This window comes from Empidonax traillii, unplaced genomic scaffold (assembly GCF_003031625.1).
Source record: "Empidonax traillii isolate 1590-97213 ecotype Southwest subspecies unplaced genomic scaffold, ASM303162v1 scaffold605:size788243, whole genome shotgun sequence".
NCBI classification, from domain to species: domain Eukaryota; kingdom Metazoa; phylum Chordata; class Aves; order Passeriformes; family Tyrannidae; genus Empidonax; species Empidonax traillii.
In genome coordinates, this window is record NW_020955798.1 from 478,772 (window position 1) to 497,078 (window position 18,307).

The 18,307-nt window shown below is 43.9% G+C and overlaps 1 protein-coding gene across 3 annotated transcripts in view; it reads left to right on the top strand.

The window, feature by feature from the left end:
* The window catches only part of NHS (NHS actin remodeling regulator), a 260,319-nt gene that overhangs the window by 206,783 nt on the left and 35,229 nt on the right, over window positions 1-18,307 (top strand). The window contains exon 1 of one of the 3 annotated variants that reach the window (XM_027898566.1): window positions 2,099-2,194. The exons of the other annotated variants lie outside the window; for them this stretch is intronic. Within the exon in view, the coding sequence (XP_027754367.1) occupies window positions 2,173-2,194 (22 nt within the window). The 5' untranslated portion in view covers window positions 2,099-2,172. Of the gene's footprint in view, window positions 1-2,098; window positions 2,195-18,307 lie in introns of those variants that run through there. 3 annotated transcript variants of the gene reach the window in all.

Sequence of the window (18,307 nt, forward strand, 5' to 3'; positions counted from 1 at the left end):
TCCTATCTTTGATGAGCATGTAAAGTTGTTCTGTCCCAGATGACAGGAGATGTCAGGCTTTTAACTCTGGCTCATTCAGAAGGGCTCTGGTGTTTGATAAGAATGTGTTACCAGCCCACATGCAAAACACAGCTCCGAAAAACAAGGGGGAGGGAGTAATGAATAAACCCTGAGGCAGGATTTTTACTGACTTCTTTTGACTTCCCACTGACTCCCTGTCTCTAGCATGGATTTTCTCTATGACCTGATGCACCTGCGTGTTGCTAATTCCGAGGGCTGATGGGGGTTTCATTGCTGACTTTTCCAGTCTCCCTCCACGTAAGACATGTCTAGCTTACGAAGAAATACTGTTACATGACGTGTGTGACATACCACTCACCTTTTAGAGGAGCTTGTGAGGCTTTTACAGTACTATGCCAGATACTCACCTGTAATCAGCACTGCAGCAAGGGTTATATTCGTGTGCAGACTGTGTAGACACAAATCACTCTGAGCACATTTGTGAATGCAGTTGTATCATAAGATTATGGAATCTTTTAAGTTGGAAAAGACCTCTAAGATCATTGAATCCAAACATTTACCTGTCACTACCAGGTCCATCACTACACTGTGTCCCTGAGTGCCACATCCACACAGCTTTTAAATTCCGTATCCCATCAGTCCTTTCACTTTTCGCAATATTTTATACGTCTGCGGCACTGCTGGTAGCAAGAGATCCAAAACGCACGTCTGTGTTTATACCATGCTGTAGCTCTGTGTCTATATAACAGGTACACGAAGGCATATGTTATACATATGCATGTGCACACAGACTCCTCTCTCCTGCCAGTGCTGTGGCTGCCGCCGCCGCTGCTGGCTACCGCTGCAAGCATGGGAGCGCGCAGGGAATGCTGCCGATCCCGGGAGCTGCCGTCCGTCCCTCTCCCCAGCGTCGGCGCTGGGGCTCACCCCAGCCACTCTGGTACCCACGGGCTGCCCCGGGGATGGGCAGGCACAGCACAAGCCCCCGCACTATCCCAGGAGAGAAAACGCAGGTAAGGGAAAATAAGGCGGCGGGTGCCCTTGGCAACGCACGGGCCCTGCGCTGCGACTGGCCGTGAGCTGCTGGCTCCTGCAGCCCCCAGTCAAGGGTGTCTGTAGAAGGCCCCCTCCAGTGATGCTGATAAGGCTGAGGAGAGTGGAGGAGTGCTGGGAAGCGTGTGCATTGGGTGCTCGCAGCCTGTCTGCTTTGGAGCAGGCAGGAGTGCTGGCCGAGGGATTTTGCTGCAGCATCCTTCCCAGCAGTCAGAGGAGGGGAATAAACGGAGTTGAGAGGTGAATGGTGTGTACCAGGGGAGCATTCCAGAGGGACCTGCTTGCTGGTGATGCCGGTGGAGCCCGTGGGCATAGAAATGAGACTGATCTCACCCTGCAGCTGAGTCTCCTGGTCTGCAGCAAGAGCAGGGTTATTAAATCCAGATGACACTGTGTAAGAGCATAGTATTTTGTAAGAAGCGACAGTTGTTCAGGAGACAGCATCGCCTGGGTCCTCCAGATGACCTCATACCAGGTAGCTCTGCTTGGGATCCTTTTTTATTACAGAAGTGGAGTTGGTGTCTGATGATGTCACACTCAGGGGGAGGGAAATTAAAAAAAAAAGATAGATTGCAGTCCTAATGCAAGGAGGATGCAGCAGCAAACCACAGAGAGGGTCCTCTCCTCTAAGAAAGATGAGGCGAAATGCAGAACCCCTTGGGGGGTCTCTCTCTCTCCCTCCTGCTTCAAAGAGGAAGACTGTCTGCCTTCTGTAGAGCTGGTTGTGTAATGCATTATACATCGCGAGGTTAGACCTCTTCTGATTTCTTAATGGAAAGGCTGTTTTATTTCTCAAGTGGGTGCTAGTGGGGATGCTCTAAGAGCGCATAGAAACTCATCCTCCGTCCCGCACTGACACCGATCCGCACAGTCAACTGCGGACCGGGAACTTGTCGAGAAGGAGTGAGGACCAAATCTGGAGCCAATGCAGGGGGAGAGGAGCAGCCTCAGCTTTTTTAGCAAGTGAATGGGGAGGGGGAGGAGGGTAGTATGAGCAGTGATGTCATTTTTAACTGGTTCCTCACAGAGCTGGGGAGGGAAGTTAGAGGAAAAACCTGCAGTCTCAGAATGGCTCTCAGCCTTGACTGGAGACTCTAAATGACTGAGGGTCCCCACAATGGTAATTCATTTTCTTTCCTATGCAGAACTGTTCTGTTATTTTGGGTCAAGCAGAGGGCATTTCTTTCTTTCTCTTTCTTTCTCTCTCTCTCTCTCTCTTTCTCTCTGCTTTGAGGGTTTGACTTTTGCTATTGCCTCTGGTTTGTTAAATACCTTGCAGCTTATTTGAAGTTTTTCCTGGGTAGTTTGAGAATTTTTCTCTAATATGGGAATCCATGTCGTAACAGGAGAGAGTTTAGCATGTAGCATTTCTGCTACTCATCGGGAGGGGAGATGCAGAGGTTGCCAAGCACACAGCATTCTGCATGGGAAATGTACTTTTAAAATCACAGGTGGAAAGAAGGGGACTTGGCTGGCATTTGTTGCTGTAATGGAAGGCATTAATGTTGCTTGTAAGAGGCAGAAAGACTTCTGGTCAACTATATAGATAGAAATTATTTTTCTTTGGTGACAATTTCTGTGCTTTTGATTGCCAGGTTTTTATTATGAGCATTTTGGTTCCAGTGGAACTGAATGGAAAATGTCAACAGTAAGAGATTCTGGCTATGTGAGACAGTATATGTATGTATAGTTATGGCATGCATTAACCACTTGCATGCTGCTCCCTCCCCTGTATTTGCCCTGTTGCTGTCTTCCATAGAAATCAGTTGGCTGCCAGACTGCACTGTGGACAATCAGCACCACAGAGGGTTATTCTGTCTCTGGTTCCTGGAATCAGCAGAAGTAGTCAAGCAATTTTTGGATAAATAAGGTTGTCAAGATGGGTCCATCAAGGGTAAAGTGTCTTAGCCAAAATGGCAGGCAGTGAAGAGCATTCCCAGTTTATAGTTCCAAGTATTCAGCTGCTGGTATCACTGGTGCAGTTTGGGTTTGTGGTTGTTTTAATGCTGCTTGGTCCAAAGGCAGAGGGTGTAATGCTGAGAGTCCGATTGGCTGTGGAAGGCTCATAACATTTCTTTCTGGACTCCCATTTCCCAGTGGTGAGACTTGCTTGTATTTTCACCCAGGAAAACACTCAAGATAGCTGAGGAAGCCAGACCACAGTTTTGCTTACTAAGAACTTGGAATGTGCATGTGATAGCCACAGACCTTCTGCTGTAGTCTGTCGTGACAACTGTGAGCTCCAAGATGGGAGATCTGGGCTCAAGAATGAAAGAGCCTGAAAAAAAATGGGAACATTGTGATACTTTCTGAATAAGAAATGTTCCTTCAGGAAGTTCCTGCTGTTGCTGAAGGCTTGAGGAATCCATTGCTCCCCTTGAGAAAGCTCTTACTGAAGAATAGCTGGGAGGAACAAGCCTCTCTTTTACCAGCTATTGTGAAGATGCTGGCAGCCGTCACAGGGGCCATTTTGAACTCCTCCCCCTGCAACATGCCATGGTGCAGAGGAAGAGTAAATCTGGCAACCTCTTCTGCCAGTCTTCTGAACATTAGCCTCAGTGTTGGAACATGTAACTCAGAGATAAAAGCCAGGCTTTAAAAATGGCAGTGTGGTTTTCATCCAGATGTATGCTTGCCTTCACTGATAGTGCTTATGTGGGAGCAGTGTGCCTGGCAGGTGGAGGGAATGGTTAACAGGCTTTACTGAACTAGTCACCATGGCATATGGAAGCTTTCCATCTATCTAGTGCCAGGCTGAATCTGCTGCTGTGGATAGGCAACTTTGTTTTCCCATGATTTTAGCATGGCACCCTTCAACAGCAGGAAATTATTACATTTTTAGGAGAGCAAAGAACTGTGCGTCTGGAGTAAGCAGCAACTCATCCTCCTCTTTTAGGGCCTCAGATATTCCCACTGCCCCGCCTAGACTGAAAACTAGTTCTGGCTTTCGGGCCAGGGCATTAGTTCTGGCTTTTTTGTCTCAGCTCAGTTCATCTGAGGGGAGAAGTTGCAAATTTATGGCACTAGAGATTGATTCTGATACCCAAAGAAGAGGGGAGCTGCATGTGACTGCAGTAGGCATGCCTGCTTCTGCAGCCTTCCCCCTTAGGAGCCAGCTGACTTTGCAGCAGGGAAGGTTAGGAAGACCTTTCCAAGCACAAAGAGATAAAAAAGCACTGGGACAGGCTCCTATGGAGCTTTTAGGATGCCCTTCTTGTAGGCTTTTTAAAGCCTAATAAGAATAATAAAATTAGGGTGAACTAAAAATACTTAGTCCACTTTAGAGCAGTGGAATTACACCTGGCTTTGCATTTTGGCATTTTTAGGACATGTTCAGTCACAAATCAGTCAAAATTCTCTATAGGAAGCATCTTCTGTGTCAGGAGGTGGTTGCCTAATTTGCTATTAATTTTGTCTGTGTTTCAGAGTTGGAAAAGTCACAGACTAGACAATTCTTTCATGGTTCCTTCCTGCCCTCCTCTACTGCAATATTAGTTAGCCCCATTGAACTTCTACCACCAAAAGGACAAGAATGGTTCAGTGCCTGAGCCCGTTCAGCTGTAAAACTTTGTACTGCTAATTGTCAGCAAAAGCACTACTGATGTGTCAGGGATGGACTTGATTCTTCGGGAATGGGAACCAGTGCGCAGACACGACTGCAGAGGTTGCAGTATCTTTCCGGACTTCAGTGAGCTTTGAGTCTCACCCTTGGTTAGTAACTGTGTTTGCTTACACCAGGCTCTGAACAAAACTGCATTTGGTTTGGAGTGGTCTCTTGGAGAGGGCTAGAGCAGTGAACCATTAGGGAAACAGACTTCATTTGAGTGATGTAGTTGACCTCTGCTCACAAGGAAGCACATTTTTCATACTGTAACTGTGATACAATCAGACTTTCAATCTACAGTGTAATCCTTCTGTATGTTTTTGTGGTAGAATTTACTTACTGTTTCTGTTTTTCTCATCTTGCATGGTCTTCTCAGGGGAGGACAACATACACTCCATGAGAGTGAATTCAAGCTAACAGGTGTGTCAAAGAGGCATTTTATGGTGCATGCAATCGTAATCAAAGTTACAGAAGTAGATAAAGAGGACCAAGGCTGGGTGCCAAAAGCCCCCACAGGAGGCGAGGAAATAATTTCAAGGGATGAGATCACATCTGTCCTAGGAAAGCATCCTTATCAGGGATGCAGAGAAAGTGTGAATAACTCAGTGTGTGTTTGTGGGAAAGGAGGAAAAGAAGAACTTCCCAAATTTAGCAATGAGTTCAACTCTGTGCATGTGACCAAGAAACACTAAGGTCAAACGTCTAATTGCATTTATGCCATTGTCATCTGAGTAATTATATTTCCCCCCTGGCATTTCAACAGGGTAAAACCAAAGTAGGTTTGGACTGCTGTAGTCTGTTAAGTCAGGAACTAGGTAACCTCCATGGCTTGTTTGCAGGGCTGTCTCCACTCCTTTGGGCTCTCTTGGTAGAGCAGGCAGTGGTTATAGTCCTCTGGGATACTTTTTTTAGGCTACTCGTTTTGGAAAAATCTGTGTAATCTGGATATAACTATAAAGCACTGTGCTGTTTTCTGCCAGCAATTGAAGGCAGAGGGGGGAAGGCAGTGAGAGAAAAGGTGAGTTCTGCACAATCTCTTCATGTTTCAGGAAGGACCAGTGTTTTCTTCTAGATTTGAACAGCAGTGCTGCACATGATTCACCTCATAATGATAATAGTATGTAATCTTCGTGATAGTGATAATCTTCACATGCAGCTGCAGATTTCAAATTCCTCCCTGTTTTTAGTGCAAATTTCATTTGATGGCATCAGAAGACTCTTTTTTGTGTCCCTGCCTATTTACCCCTACATAACCTCACTGCTAGCTATCAAATTTTTGATAAGAGGAAAGGTGATGCACCAATGTCAGAATATGCAGATTCATGTCTCACAGTTGTACCTCATTTCTCGTGTACCTGACAATTTTTATTTTTTTTTTGGCACAGCACAAGCAATCAAAATTTATCATCCAAATTAAGACTGTAATTATATTTTGATAAAGATCTGGCAATTCAGTGAGAATGAAATTTAAAGGGTTGCCGGGATACAGATGACTCTGGATTATGGGGAAGCGTTTGCATGTGGAATACTAATAAGCCAAGGTTGTTCAGCATCCTTATCTAGACTTTTCCAATAGTGTCTGATAACACAGACAATCAAGTGCTTGTTTCTTTGTTATTATCTGGCAAAGTGATTAAAGATGCAGGCTGCCTTTTATGAATGAAAAGCTGACATGCTCGACATCGAGTGACACAGATATGTCCCCCTGTTGGTACATAAGAAAAGTCGGGGGATAGAGTGCTGACCATGCCCACGTTATTGAACCTGCCAAAATAAACTTTTCCTGAGGTTTCCCAGGGTCTTGGGCATGCCAAGGAGCCTTTGTGGGAGGAGTGAGGGCTTTCCTGGGAGGTTTCCTGAACTCTGCCCAAGGTGGGTTCTGCTGGGACTCTCCTTTTGCGGAGACAGGTCCCCACTGGGGAGCAAGAGCTGGATGACATCTCAGGGTTGAGTGTGGGATATCCAAATACACCTATCCAGGCTATCCAGGCAGAATGGCCACAAAAGTAATGGCACCATAGAGCTGGGGGAGGTGACAAACAGCTTGATTCAACGCATAGCTGCCAAAGGGAAGGTCCTGGCTCTTGCAGCGGTCCAGCAGATGAGTAAAACTTGACCTCAGTGCTGCAGTTTGATGAAGGAAGAGCTATAGCACTTTCTCTCCTGTAAGTGTCTGGTCTGTATGTGACATTAATTAGTTATTATGGAAAGTTATTGCTATTCAATAATGTGGCCTACTGACAAGGTATTATTCATTGCCTGTGCTGTGGTAGCACTTGCAGACCTTGGAGGGATTTGCCTACCATGTTCCTGATACCCTGCAGCCCTAAGCCCTGCCCTGGCCCAGCTGATATCCCATGCCTGTCTCCCAGGGTTTCTGCTGTGTGACTGGCCAGCAGCAAGGCCAGTGCATGGTTTGTGTTATCACCTTGCTACAGCTCTGTTCCAGACTTCCTGCTTCAAATATGAGCATCGTAAGGCAGGCTGGTAGGGGAAGGATCAGTTTTCCCTTGCACTTAATTTCTCCCAGACTCCTTGTCTCAGCACCACCCTACCAAAGCCTTTTTATTTTCAATGTCTAACTCCAAATGCTGAGCCAAGCCTGCAATAATTATTATACCCTGATCATCTGTGGTGTAGAACTTAATTTTAGCACATGGTTGTATTTTTACTACAGATCAGAACAATTGTGTGACTTTATGGCTTTTTCAATTAACTGTGAAACAGTGAGTGTGTCATATAATAACGTAAAAAAAGAGGTTTGGTGGTATATGAGTTTCATCAAAAGAAATGGTTTTACTTCCCTGCTGAACTGAATTCCTCTCAGGTTTTTGGTGACTAAATTTTATTCTCAAGATATTCTTTCATGATCTTTAAGAAAGAGACTTGGCTTGCATTAGCACAGTTTGAATGGCAGGAAGAGCAGATTTGGGAGGCCCAGGTTAATGAGCATTTTGGGAAGGCAGAGGACATTGGAAATGCTGCAACTGTAATATGAGAAAAATTACTGCAATACCTGAATAGCCTTTTAAACACAAGGTGTGCAGTGCTTAAATGGTAGACTCCTCAAATTCAACTTGCACAAACAGTAATGTGCTTTCTTTCTCCTTCTGTAATGTGCATGGACATGTGATGCTGGTGTCAGACAACTCCACAACTGCAAGGCTATAGTCCAGTCCAAACCTTGTGATTTGCTGTAAGCTTCAAGACTTGCCAAAGCAGAGGCTCAATCGCTGGATAGGTGTCTCCAGGCTGGGTCTAGCAGTGCCTTGGGAAAAGGGTGCTGTCCACATTTCATCCTGGAAATGTGTCTTCAGATCCCCAGGTCTGGCATTTATTGAAGGCCCAATGCTGGTTCTTTGGAGCAGTCCAGGACTATCCTGTCTTACATCCTAACCTGCATTTCATAATTTACCATTCTTTCAATGGTGAAGGAGTCCAGCAAATACCTGAGGGGAAACTGGTTCTCCCAGGTTTGATAAAATCTTTCATCTCGAGTTGTTCTATCTCAATATATGACTGTCCTTTTCTGCCTTGGCAGTGCCAGGTGTCTATTCATATGAGGCAAAATTAAAAAATAAATAAACCTGTAAGTTGTACATCACTGCATAAATGGATCATAAAGTATTTAGCCTATTCAAAGGCTGGCTGATGTGTGAATCTGGTTTATTCCAGTTCCATTTTCTGAGTTTGCACTGAGTTTCTACTGAACTACATGTGATATTTTTACATTTCATGCAGTTTTTCTTCTGCATTTTCTATGATGTCTCTTCATAACACCTACTGGTAACATTTAGGAATCCATCCTCTCTGCCCTGATCCTTTCAGTCAGCCTTGCTCATTTTCCAAACCAGTCATCCTGCCTTGGGTTGGCCTCATTGCAGTCTCTGATTCTCCCTGAAGGAAGGTGATTCCATGGCCTAGTCAGCCTGCGACTCCCAGCTTATTTCTTGTACCAGCATCATGGTGAAGTCTCCGTGGTATTATGGGAAACTTTTTTGGAGCCAGGCAGAACCCTGCCCTCATCTTCTGGCAGCTGTTTAAACAGAGGCACTGTGCAGTTGATTGTACCTCTAAGAGATGCCATAAACTTTATTTATATTATAAATTGTAGTCTATGGGCTGTCAGAGTAGGATTTGGCAAACAAAGCAACGCTGAAGAGCTTGTGATCCCATGAAAAGGGTTTCAGCTTTGCTGGGTGGAAACTCCTACTTCCTATGAAGAAGCATTACTTAGTAGGTCAAGTGGGGAAGCTCAAGGTGGGGAAATTGCAGTCAATGAAGCTAAGAGTAAAAACTGTAGTGCCCCACACTTTAAAATTTCTTTCATGTAGTCTGAATCTAAAAGATTGTGTTCCCCATAACAAGTCTGAATGAATACAAGCTCTTTTTCTGCACTACTCATTCCTGCTTGTGCAAAGGTGCAGGGCAAAGCTCTGAAAAGAGTGTCATCTTTGACCCGTAAAACTGTGCAGCCAAAGCCATTACTACCATTTAGCAGCATAATCTTTTTGAAGACTATGGGAGTGCAAGGAGGAGACTGACTACTAAAATGCAGTTTTGTCAGCATGGCTGCAGCCACTTTGCCAGTATAACGTATTGTAGAAAGACAGAGGTCATTTTGTTGCATTAAAACCTGAAGAAGCTTCATAGTTTCAGAGCAGGAAATGACCTCACATAACAGAGCCAGAGTTAGCTAGACCCTGAATTATTTTCATAGGTTCATTACCTCATGTGCTCAATACACTGCCTTGTATCAGCTCAAGACCTCCCAACACTATATAGAGATTTCCTGCATGCAGTGAGTTGTCAGACTGTGAGATATTATGAATTTGAAGCTTAGGTATAAAATAAGAAGCATGAAATGTGGCCTTTCTGTCTCATGTTGGTAGAAAGAATAGGGTAGGGTAGAACAGAACAGAATTAGAGTTAGAATTAAATTTAGAATTTAGAATATAATAGAATTAGAATAGAATAGAACAAGAATTCTAATAAGAATTAGATTAGATTAGATTAGATTAGAATAGAATAGAATAGAATAGAATAGAATAGAATAGAATAGAATAGAATAAGAATAAAAACTCAAATAAGAAATCGAATAAGAATAAGAATTCGAATAGAATAGAATAAGAATAAGAATAAGAATTCAAATAAGAATTCGAGTAAGAATTCGAATAAGAATAAGAATTCAAATAAGAATTCGAATAAGAATTCGAATAAGAATAAGAATAAGAATAAGAATAGAATAGAATAGAATAGAATAGAATAGAATAGAATAGAATAGAATAGAATAGAATAGAATAGAATAGAATAGAATAGAATAGAATAGAATAGAATAGAATAGAAATTGGATGGGACCTACCATGATCATCTAGTGGAAGATTGCTAGTATTAAACACAGTCATCGATCACAGCCAGCACAGCTTCATGAGAGGAAGGCCTCTGTGGTACTTAGCAGTGTTGTCCGCATTTCATGGGATCTTGAGGACAGGCCACTTCCTCCTGTCCTCTGCACTGGTGAGACCCCAGTGGTGGTGCAGTCCAGCCCAGGGGCCCTCAGCACAACAGACATGGAGCTGTGGGAGCGAGTCCAGAGGAGGCCACGGAGCTGCTGGGAGGGCTGGGACACCTGCCATGAGAGGACAGGCAGAGAGAGCTGGGGTTGGGCTGCCCAGAGAAGGCTCCAGGAAGCCCTCATTGTGGCTTTTCAGTATGTAAGGGGGGCTTATAATACCAAGGTCTGTCATAACAGGACAAGGGAAAACTTTTTTAAATGGAAAGAGGACAGGTTTAGATTAGATATTAGGAAGAAATTCTTTACTGTGAGGGTGGTGGGGCATGGGAACAGGTTGCCCAGAGAAGTTGTGGATGCCCCATCCCTGGGAGTGTTCAAGGAGCTGGATGGAGCTCTGACCAACAAGGTCTAGTGAAAGGTGTTCCTCTTCACGGCAGGGGAGTTGAAACTAGATGATCTCTAAGGTCTCTTCTCACCTAAACCACTCTTACGATAGTCCTGCTTATCACACCTGATTTCCTTTTATGACAAGATAACCCACCTAGTTGATCAAAGGAAGTCAGCTGAAGTAATCTTTTTTGATTTCAGTAAAGCTTTCAATACTGTCTATCACAGGATCCTTCTGGAAAAAATGTACAGCACACAGCTGGATAAACACATCATTGGCTCATGGGTTGAGCACAGAAGGTAATACTGACTGAGGTAACATCAGGCTGATGACCTGTCACTAGTGGGGTTCCACAGGGCTCCATCTTGGGCCCTGTGCTCTTCAACATCTTCATAAATGACTTGGACACAGGACTGAAAGGGAAAATAAACAAGTTTGCAGATGACACAAAACTGGGAGGAGCTGTTGACTCCCTTGAAAGCAGGGAGGCTCTGCAGAGAGACCTTGACAAATTAGGGAACTGGGCAATCACCAACCATATGAAGTTCAATAAGGGAAAGTGCTGGATTCTGCACTTTGGATGGGGCAACCCCAGATGTACAGACTGGAGAATGAGATTCTGGAAAGCAGTGCCATGAAAAGGGACCTCTGGCTTGATGAAAAGTTGAATCTGAGTCAGCAGTGCCCTAGCAGCCAGGAGAGCCAACCATGTCCTGGGGGGGCATCAGGCAAAGCATCACCAGCCAATCGAGGGAGGGGACAGAGCAGGTTCCGCCCTGCTCTGCACTGGTGAGGCCTCCCCTTGAATATTGTGGCAGTTTTGGGCACCACAGTATAAGAAAAATATTAAACCATTAGAGAGCGTCCAAAGGAGGCCAATGAAGATGGTGAAGGGCCTTGAGGGGACGTTGTATCAGGAGTGGCTGAGGGCAGTTGGTCTGTTCAGACTGGAGAGGAGGAGACTGAGGGGAGACTTCATTGCATTCTGCAACTTCCTTTTGAGGGGAAGAGGAGGAGCAGACAGTGATCTCTTCTCTGGGGACCAGTGACAGGACCCGAGGGAATGGCCTGAACTTGTGTCAGGGAAAGTTTAGGCTGGATATTAGAAAAAGGTTCTTCACTCAGAGGGTGGCTGAACACTGGAACAGGCTCCCCAGGGAAGTGGTCACAGCACCAAGCCTGACAGAGTTCAAGAAGTGTTTGGACAATACTCTCAGTCACATGGTGTGACTCTTTGGGATGGTCCTGTGCAGGGCCATCCTGTGCAGTTGGACTGAATGATCCTTGTGGGTCCCTTCCAACTTGGCATATTCTGTGATTATGTTATTCTATGAACTCTGGTCATCATCAGTTGTAATTTTAAACACATTGTTATGTTACATAGGCAGCAGGCTAGAAATGTCAGGTACTGCTGAGATATGTACCTTATGAACAGCTAGCCCCAAGTCTTCCTGGTTTCATGATGTTAAAGGAGAATTAATTACCTGATAATCTGTGCCCCCATCAACATGGCAGGGGATGATAGCATCTGAAAGGCAGGTCTGAAAAATTTAGAGCTGTAGTTCTATGGGGCTTCACCTCATGGGGAGTCTGGACCAAGCATGGAGTTGTCTGGAGGAAAAGACATTTTTCTCTTGCTGGGATGAATCATCACAAACTAGGCAGTAATAGTTGCAAATCTGTGCTTTCTGTGGTAGGCAACAAATTCATTACATTTGCCCTCAAAATAAAGAGTTTCTGAATACAAAAATTACCTTGGGGATAAGCTCAGTTTTGGGCACATATCTGTCTCAGTAGTTTGTGAATGGGGTGAGAAAGGGTTTTCTGCCCACAGTCTTCTTTCAAGGCTTATTTCTGTGAGTGATGCATGGCATTTTGGTTATCGTTGGTTTGTTCTGGATGCAGTACTTTTGGAGCAACATAATCCTACACTCACTGAGTGTCCATAAAAGGGCATCAAAGGAGAAGGAAGATAAGCTATCTTCTAGCTATCCCTTCAAATATTACCCTTAACTTATTATGGATATGTCTGTAACTTCAGTGGTGATAGAACTGGGATTTCTTAAAGCCTTGAAAATTATTCCACTGTCCTGTAGAAGCATCTGCAAAACAAGTTGTTTTATGAGTCTAAATGAGAATCTTCAAAGTTTAGATATTTTCTTTTGACAGGTTGAATTTTTGTTGTAGCTCTTCCATCCTAGAAATACATGTAACATTTTGCCAAAAATAGGATGAGTTGTATTAACTGTGCAGAGACTGCTCTGGTCCTTGTAGAGTGGAGAACCATTGAAGTATTTGTAAACTATTGCTATTGTACAAATATTACAAAGACAAAGGGAATCAGGGTGTTAATAGATGGAAAAAAGGGTAACCCAAATGAAAAACATTCAAATCAATCTTTGTCTAATACCATTTTCTTATCTAAGTGGTGATTTCACTTTTTAGGGTTTTTTTTCTTCTGTTCTGTTGCACAGGCTACAATCAAAGTATGTTAAGTAGGCCAATACCCAAACTTCAGAAATAACTGTGTTACAAAAACTTTGCCAAGCAGACCTCACTCTCACTCACTGAGAGAAAACGTATGCATCCCACAGGAAATCAATGCTTACTAATGTGAATAAACATAAAGATTAAATTATTGAACTGGCAAGTCAGTGAAACAATTTTGATTTATCAGAATTAGCTGTATTTAAATGCAGTAGTTAAAAAACTTCGAGCGATAATGAATCTGGCAGGTGATTGATGAATTGATGTGTCTTCCTGTGCTGTGTGGGTCTGGATTCTGGTGCGAATCAACAAGGGCACCAGGCTGGCTCTTTTTTCTATACTGACCACGGCAAGTTAATTCTGAGTAATGAACCACCTATTATTTATCCAGTGAGGTGCTTTGGAGATGCTTGTAAATGGCAAAGCTTGGTTGTGCTGCAGGATCCAAAACTGCAGCCCGGGGAATACAAACCACAGCTCATCCACAAAGGATCGCAGCATGCCCTACCAGGAATAAGAAAGTCTACTTTTACCTTTAAGAGTATATAAATGGCCAGTCTTCGCGAACAAAGAACCGGGGAAGGTCTTTACACCTTCCAGCCTGCGCATTGGATTTTTTAGGTGAGACACAATGTGCGCGGAACTGAGCCCACCCTTTAATCCTGAGGTTCATCTGCCGGGGCCAAGCGAGCTTGGACGGTGGCAGCGAGGTCCTCAGGACGTAGATGGATTGTCTTACAGGGCTAACGAGCTCCATCTACCCGGGGAGGGGCCCCGCCCGGTGGTCTAGGGGAAAAGGCACTGCTTTAAGAGTATAACACTAAAGAAACTCACAAATGTGGTATGATTGGAGTAGCACGTAAAATGCAGGGCCTACTATTGTATGTGCAAATGCTCAGCATAAAAGGGTGATTTCTGCTCTTGAAACACACAAGTAGAAAGACCATAGAAAAGGTGAGGAGGTCCCTGGTACGACAAGAGATGGCTGCTGAGGCCAGCAGGTAACTCCTCAGGCTAGAGCAGAAATGTGCTAGCATATCTAGCTACCAGGCCAAACTCCATCTCCAAACAACAGCAGCCCAGGCAACCACCATTTGAAAATACTGTCTCAGTTCTTTGCTTCTTACTGCATACAAACTCCTGTATTTTCTTTTTTCCTTCTTTTTTTTTTTTTTTGTTTTGTTTTGTTTGTTTTGTTATATCTTAATCTCAGCATCAGAGGTAAGACCTTGTTTTCATATTCTCTGTAACACCCTTATGATACTTTAGACACTACATAGAAATAAGCAGATGGCTGGGAATCTGATCTGTGTTTCTATATAAAATGCCTCTGACTTTATGCATAAAATCCATATAGTAATTTAAAAAAAAAAGTTGGCTGGGGTGGCTCCCCCTCTGCCTGTGCTGGCAGATGCTACGAGAGTTTATAAGATGTGAAGACTGATTGCCACCTTCTCCCCCCTGCAGACACCATCCTGCCAGATCAGGGCTGTGCTGTATCTGTGGGTGTTGTCTGCCTTTCACTGTTCAGCATGTATAGCATCTCAGCCTCTAGAGCAGTCTGGCACCTCTTCCAGCACTTCCTTTTCTCAACACCACTTGGAAAATCCATACAGAAAGAAGAGAGGTGGAGAGGAGAAGGCAGTGAAATGGGAGGGAGGTAATTAGGGCCAATCCTGGCACAGCTGGAGGGTCTAGAGAAGTCAGGCAGATCCACGACTCAGAAAGGACAGAGCAAGGACAACAAAAGTTGACACCTGGTCCAGCTTATTGTGTCATGTTTATGTGTGTGTTTATCCCTCTCTTCATAAAATTGAATGTATTTTATTCAGTTTCTCAGGTGATGCTTCACCTTTTAAGATAAAACTCACCTTATGCCTTGGTAGCTTGCCTGTCCGTGGCCCAATTTTTTTTTTACTTTGTCACTGAATATATTTGACAACTGAATGTGGGAATCCATCCATAGCTTTTTGCAGACTCACATTTGTTTCCAAGTAGGCAGTCCTACTGCCCTGTAAAGGTGATATCTCCCCTCTCGGTGTGCCTGGTAGTGAAAGGGCATGCCAGGTCCTCACAGTGGAGGTCCTTCCACAGTGAACAAAGGGGACAGGTGCTGCTAGAGGACACTTAAGAGCTCTCTGAGGCTTATTTGTACTCAAAATCAGTGAGGAGCCTATCTGTTAGCTACAGAAATTCTCCACGGAGACAAATCTCCCCTGGGGAAAGTTACTTTTGTGATTACTTTCCGTTGTCTGCTTCTTTATGCTTGGAAATATTGTCAACTTTGCTCCTCGTGAATAAATCTGAGTTCCCAGGAGTGCTCTCTGCCCTGATTCACCATTCCACTTGATACACGATACATTAAGGTCAAACACTGTTTGCTACTCAATGGCCCCGTTTTTAACTTATGCTTTCTGCATGATAATTCTAATGACAATCCTCCCTTTTCCCAACGCCCTTCTCCCCACTCTCCTTTGTTCCTTTCCTTTCTCCTTTCCTGAAAGCATTTCCTATATTAATTTCTTTTCCTGTGGATTTTTTTTTTATGCAGTCTATTTCGTGCAGTTTAGTACTATTTCCTTTTCATCAAAGTCAAGAGTTTGAAGGCTTCACGCCCAGTGTTGCAGGCAGTGCAGTCACAGTGGTATTTGATAGTTACCAGTAGGTGTTGACACCTGACATTTCTGCTCTGGTTTTGACTGGATGCAGTGAAATGTAGCCATTTCACCATGCCTTCTGGTTTTCTTCTTCGTGTGCAGTAGTTGGTGCACAATCATAATAAAATGTCTCCCCACACTTAGAAAGGTAATAATATTATATGCACATTAAGTGGGCAATTGTTTGCCACTCTGTGTATTTGTTGTGCTAAAGCTGATGTGTTGAAAACTGCCTCGCACTCAGTCTGATGCATGCACAAAGACAGATGAGTTTACATATGTGCAAGAATTAGCTGTTTGCAGCTTTGTTCTGGATGACAACTCTCACCAGAGAGTGGTCCACACCCCTGCAGCATCTGACAAGCCCTGTAGCTCTTCAGCAGTTGTAGCTCTTCAGCAGCTGTGGCTTTTCAGAAACCCCATCAGAATTCAATTAGGTTTTGTGCATGAGTATGTGGTTAAATATCATAAATGTGAATACAAATAATAGGATATGGTTTGGGCTCATAAAGCCATATTAGCCATAATAATAAAGGATAGCCGACATTATCATCTTTGTTAACACCCTACAACACCTTAAAAGAAACAAATGTTTAAAAGCTTATTTTAGCTTAAATATATTCATGCTGCATTTTATGTACTAGTTGCCATTGGCCGTGGTGTCTCAATTCAAAGTGGGGATTAGTGGGTCAGCATGAGCTGTAGGGGCTCCCTAGCTGGCATGGTTACAGGTTTGCACCCTCTGCAGGACATGCAGTGAGGATACAGCCAACAATGCTCACATCCTGGTTAAATTTGCAAGCTAGGACTGAGGCTTGTGGACCATTTTAGGTAAGCAAGTACTTGAAATACAGTAGAAAAAAACAGTGCAAGTGTGCATAAAAAATATTAGTGCCTAAGGTGAGTAAGCTGAGAACATGTTATTCAAATAATAACAAGAGTGGGAAAATAATTTATCTTGACAGTTATTCATCCTGTAGTCTACATACACAATATCACTGACAGAGTTTCCAAATGTTATCTGGATGAGTTCCTTTAAAAAGTAATACAGTGTGTCCTGGTAGCTTTGTATACATGTGTATAGAAAGTATCATAAGTAATACAGTCCATTCATATATTGTAACATGTCCATGCTTTAGAGATGAAGGGCTAATTTCAAGCCCAAATTGCCTGGAGAGGAGAGGCTACAATCCCTGGCTAGGAGCTGAAGCTCTGGCAGTGAGTGGTGCTGGGACATGTCTTTTGGCAGCACAAGAAGGGTGGAGGGCACATACAAGAATTCTAAATCCTAAGCGGGTTTCTTCATTACAAACAATTCCCTTGGAAAGGATCAGAAATCCTTATTTTCAAGCAGCAATCCTTCCCCTTACAAAACAAAAAGGACTGTGTTCAGTATTATTTCAACAAATGACAATCAGCAGTTCAGATGGCCATGTTCTCAGTGTGCCTCTCTGGACCCCTACAGCCCACTTTGCTCTAATGTTTTACAGAAGTGCCTTGTCCAAAGTGGGCCTGGAGAAGGATCTTGCTAAACTGTGTTGAAATAGGACCCTCCTCCTGGCCCAGAGCAATCTGGTCTAGTGGAAGGGAGTTGTAACTAGGTGATCTTTAAGGTCTCTTCTAACCCAAACCAGTTCTATGGTTCTGTGATTCGTGGGCTGGGTGCTCTGCAAGCCCAGTTCATAGATGATGGTCTGAAACTGGTCTTCAAGGAGACCACTTGGGAGGCCAGAGCCCAACTGAACATCTGAGAGGGCTGGTGATGGAAAACTTGGGTATTCACTGAGATTGGAGAAGAGTTGTACTGAAAGAACACAGAGGAGCTACACAGGTTAGTGGTTGTATCTGTAACTGCACCCCTGTGCCCAGACAGCTCTGGGCCGTGATCAAGGTGGCTCCAGAGAAACACTGTGGAGTAGTGCCGGTAATTTTTGTTGCCTGCCCCAAGAAACACACTGTCTTACCATTATGGGGGAGGAAGCTTCCCAGGAGAGGTACGACCTCAAGAGACGGGGATAGAGAGACCTGAGACAGAGCCAGGTCTCTCAATCTCTCTGCAGAAAAGACCAATGGAGCTGCAAGAACAGCAAGAATGTTTCTCCAGAGGAAGAAAAAGAGAGTCGCCTGTGGTCTCTCTGAGATGATTGCCTTTCTGTCTTTCCCTACATAGCTGTGAGTAATTTGAAGGGACATGTGTTGCAATAGTAGCATAAAATTTACTAAATATAATTGGAAAAAACTATTGCTACTTACTTCGACTTGCAGTTAAGGCATCTAGCCAAGCACGCTGAAAAAGACTGATGGGGAGGAAGAACTGTGAAATATGAGCCACCATCTCTGCTCTTAATACATGGGTTGCTGTTCCTGATGCTTTTGGGGGTTTGATTTCTCAGCCTACATACAGTGTCAGTGGAAGGGAAGAGGGGCCCCGCTCATTCACTTTCTGTGTAAATTGATGCTAAATGGTGCTTCTGAGAGCCAAATGGAGAAGGCACAGACATTGATAGAGACTGACTCTTAGAGCTTAGATGAAAGGTTATAGTTTTTGAAGATTTCAGGGAAAACAGAAATATATTTGCTGT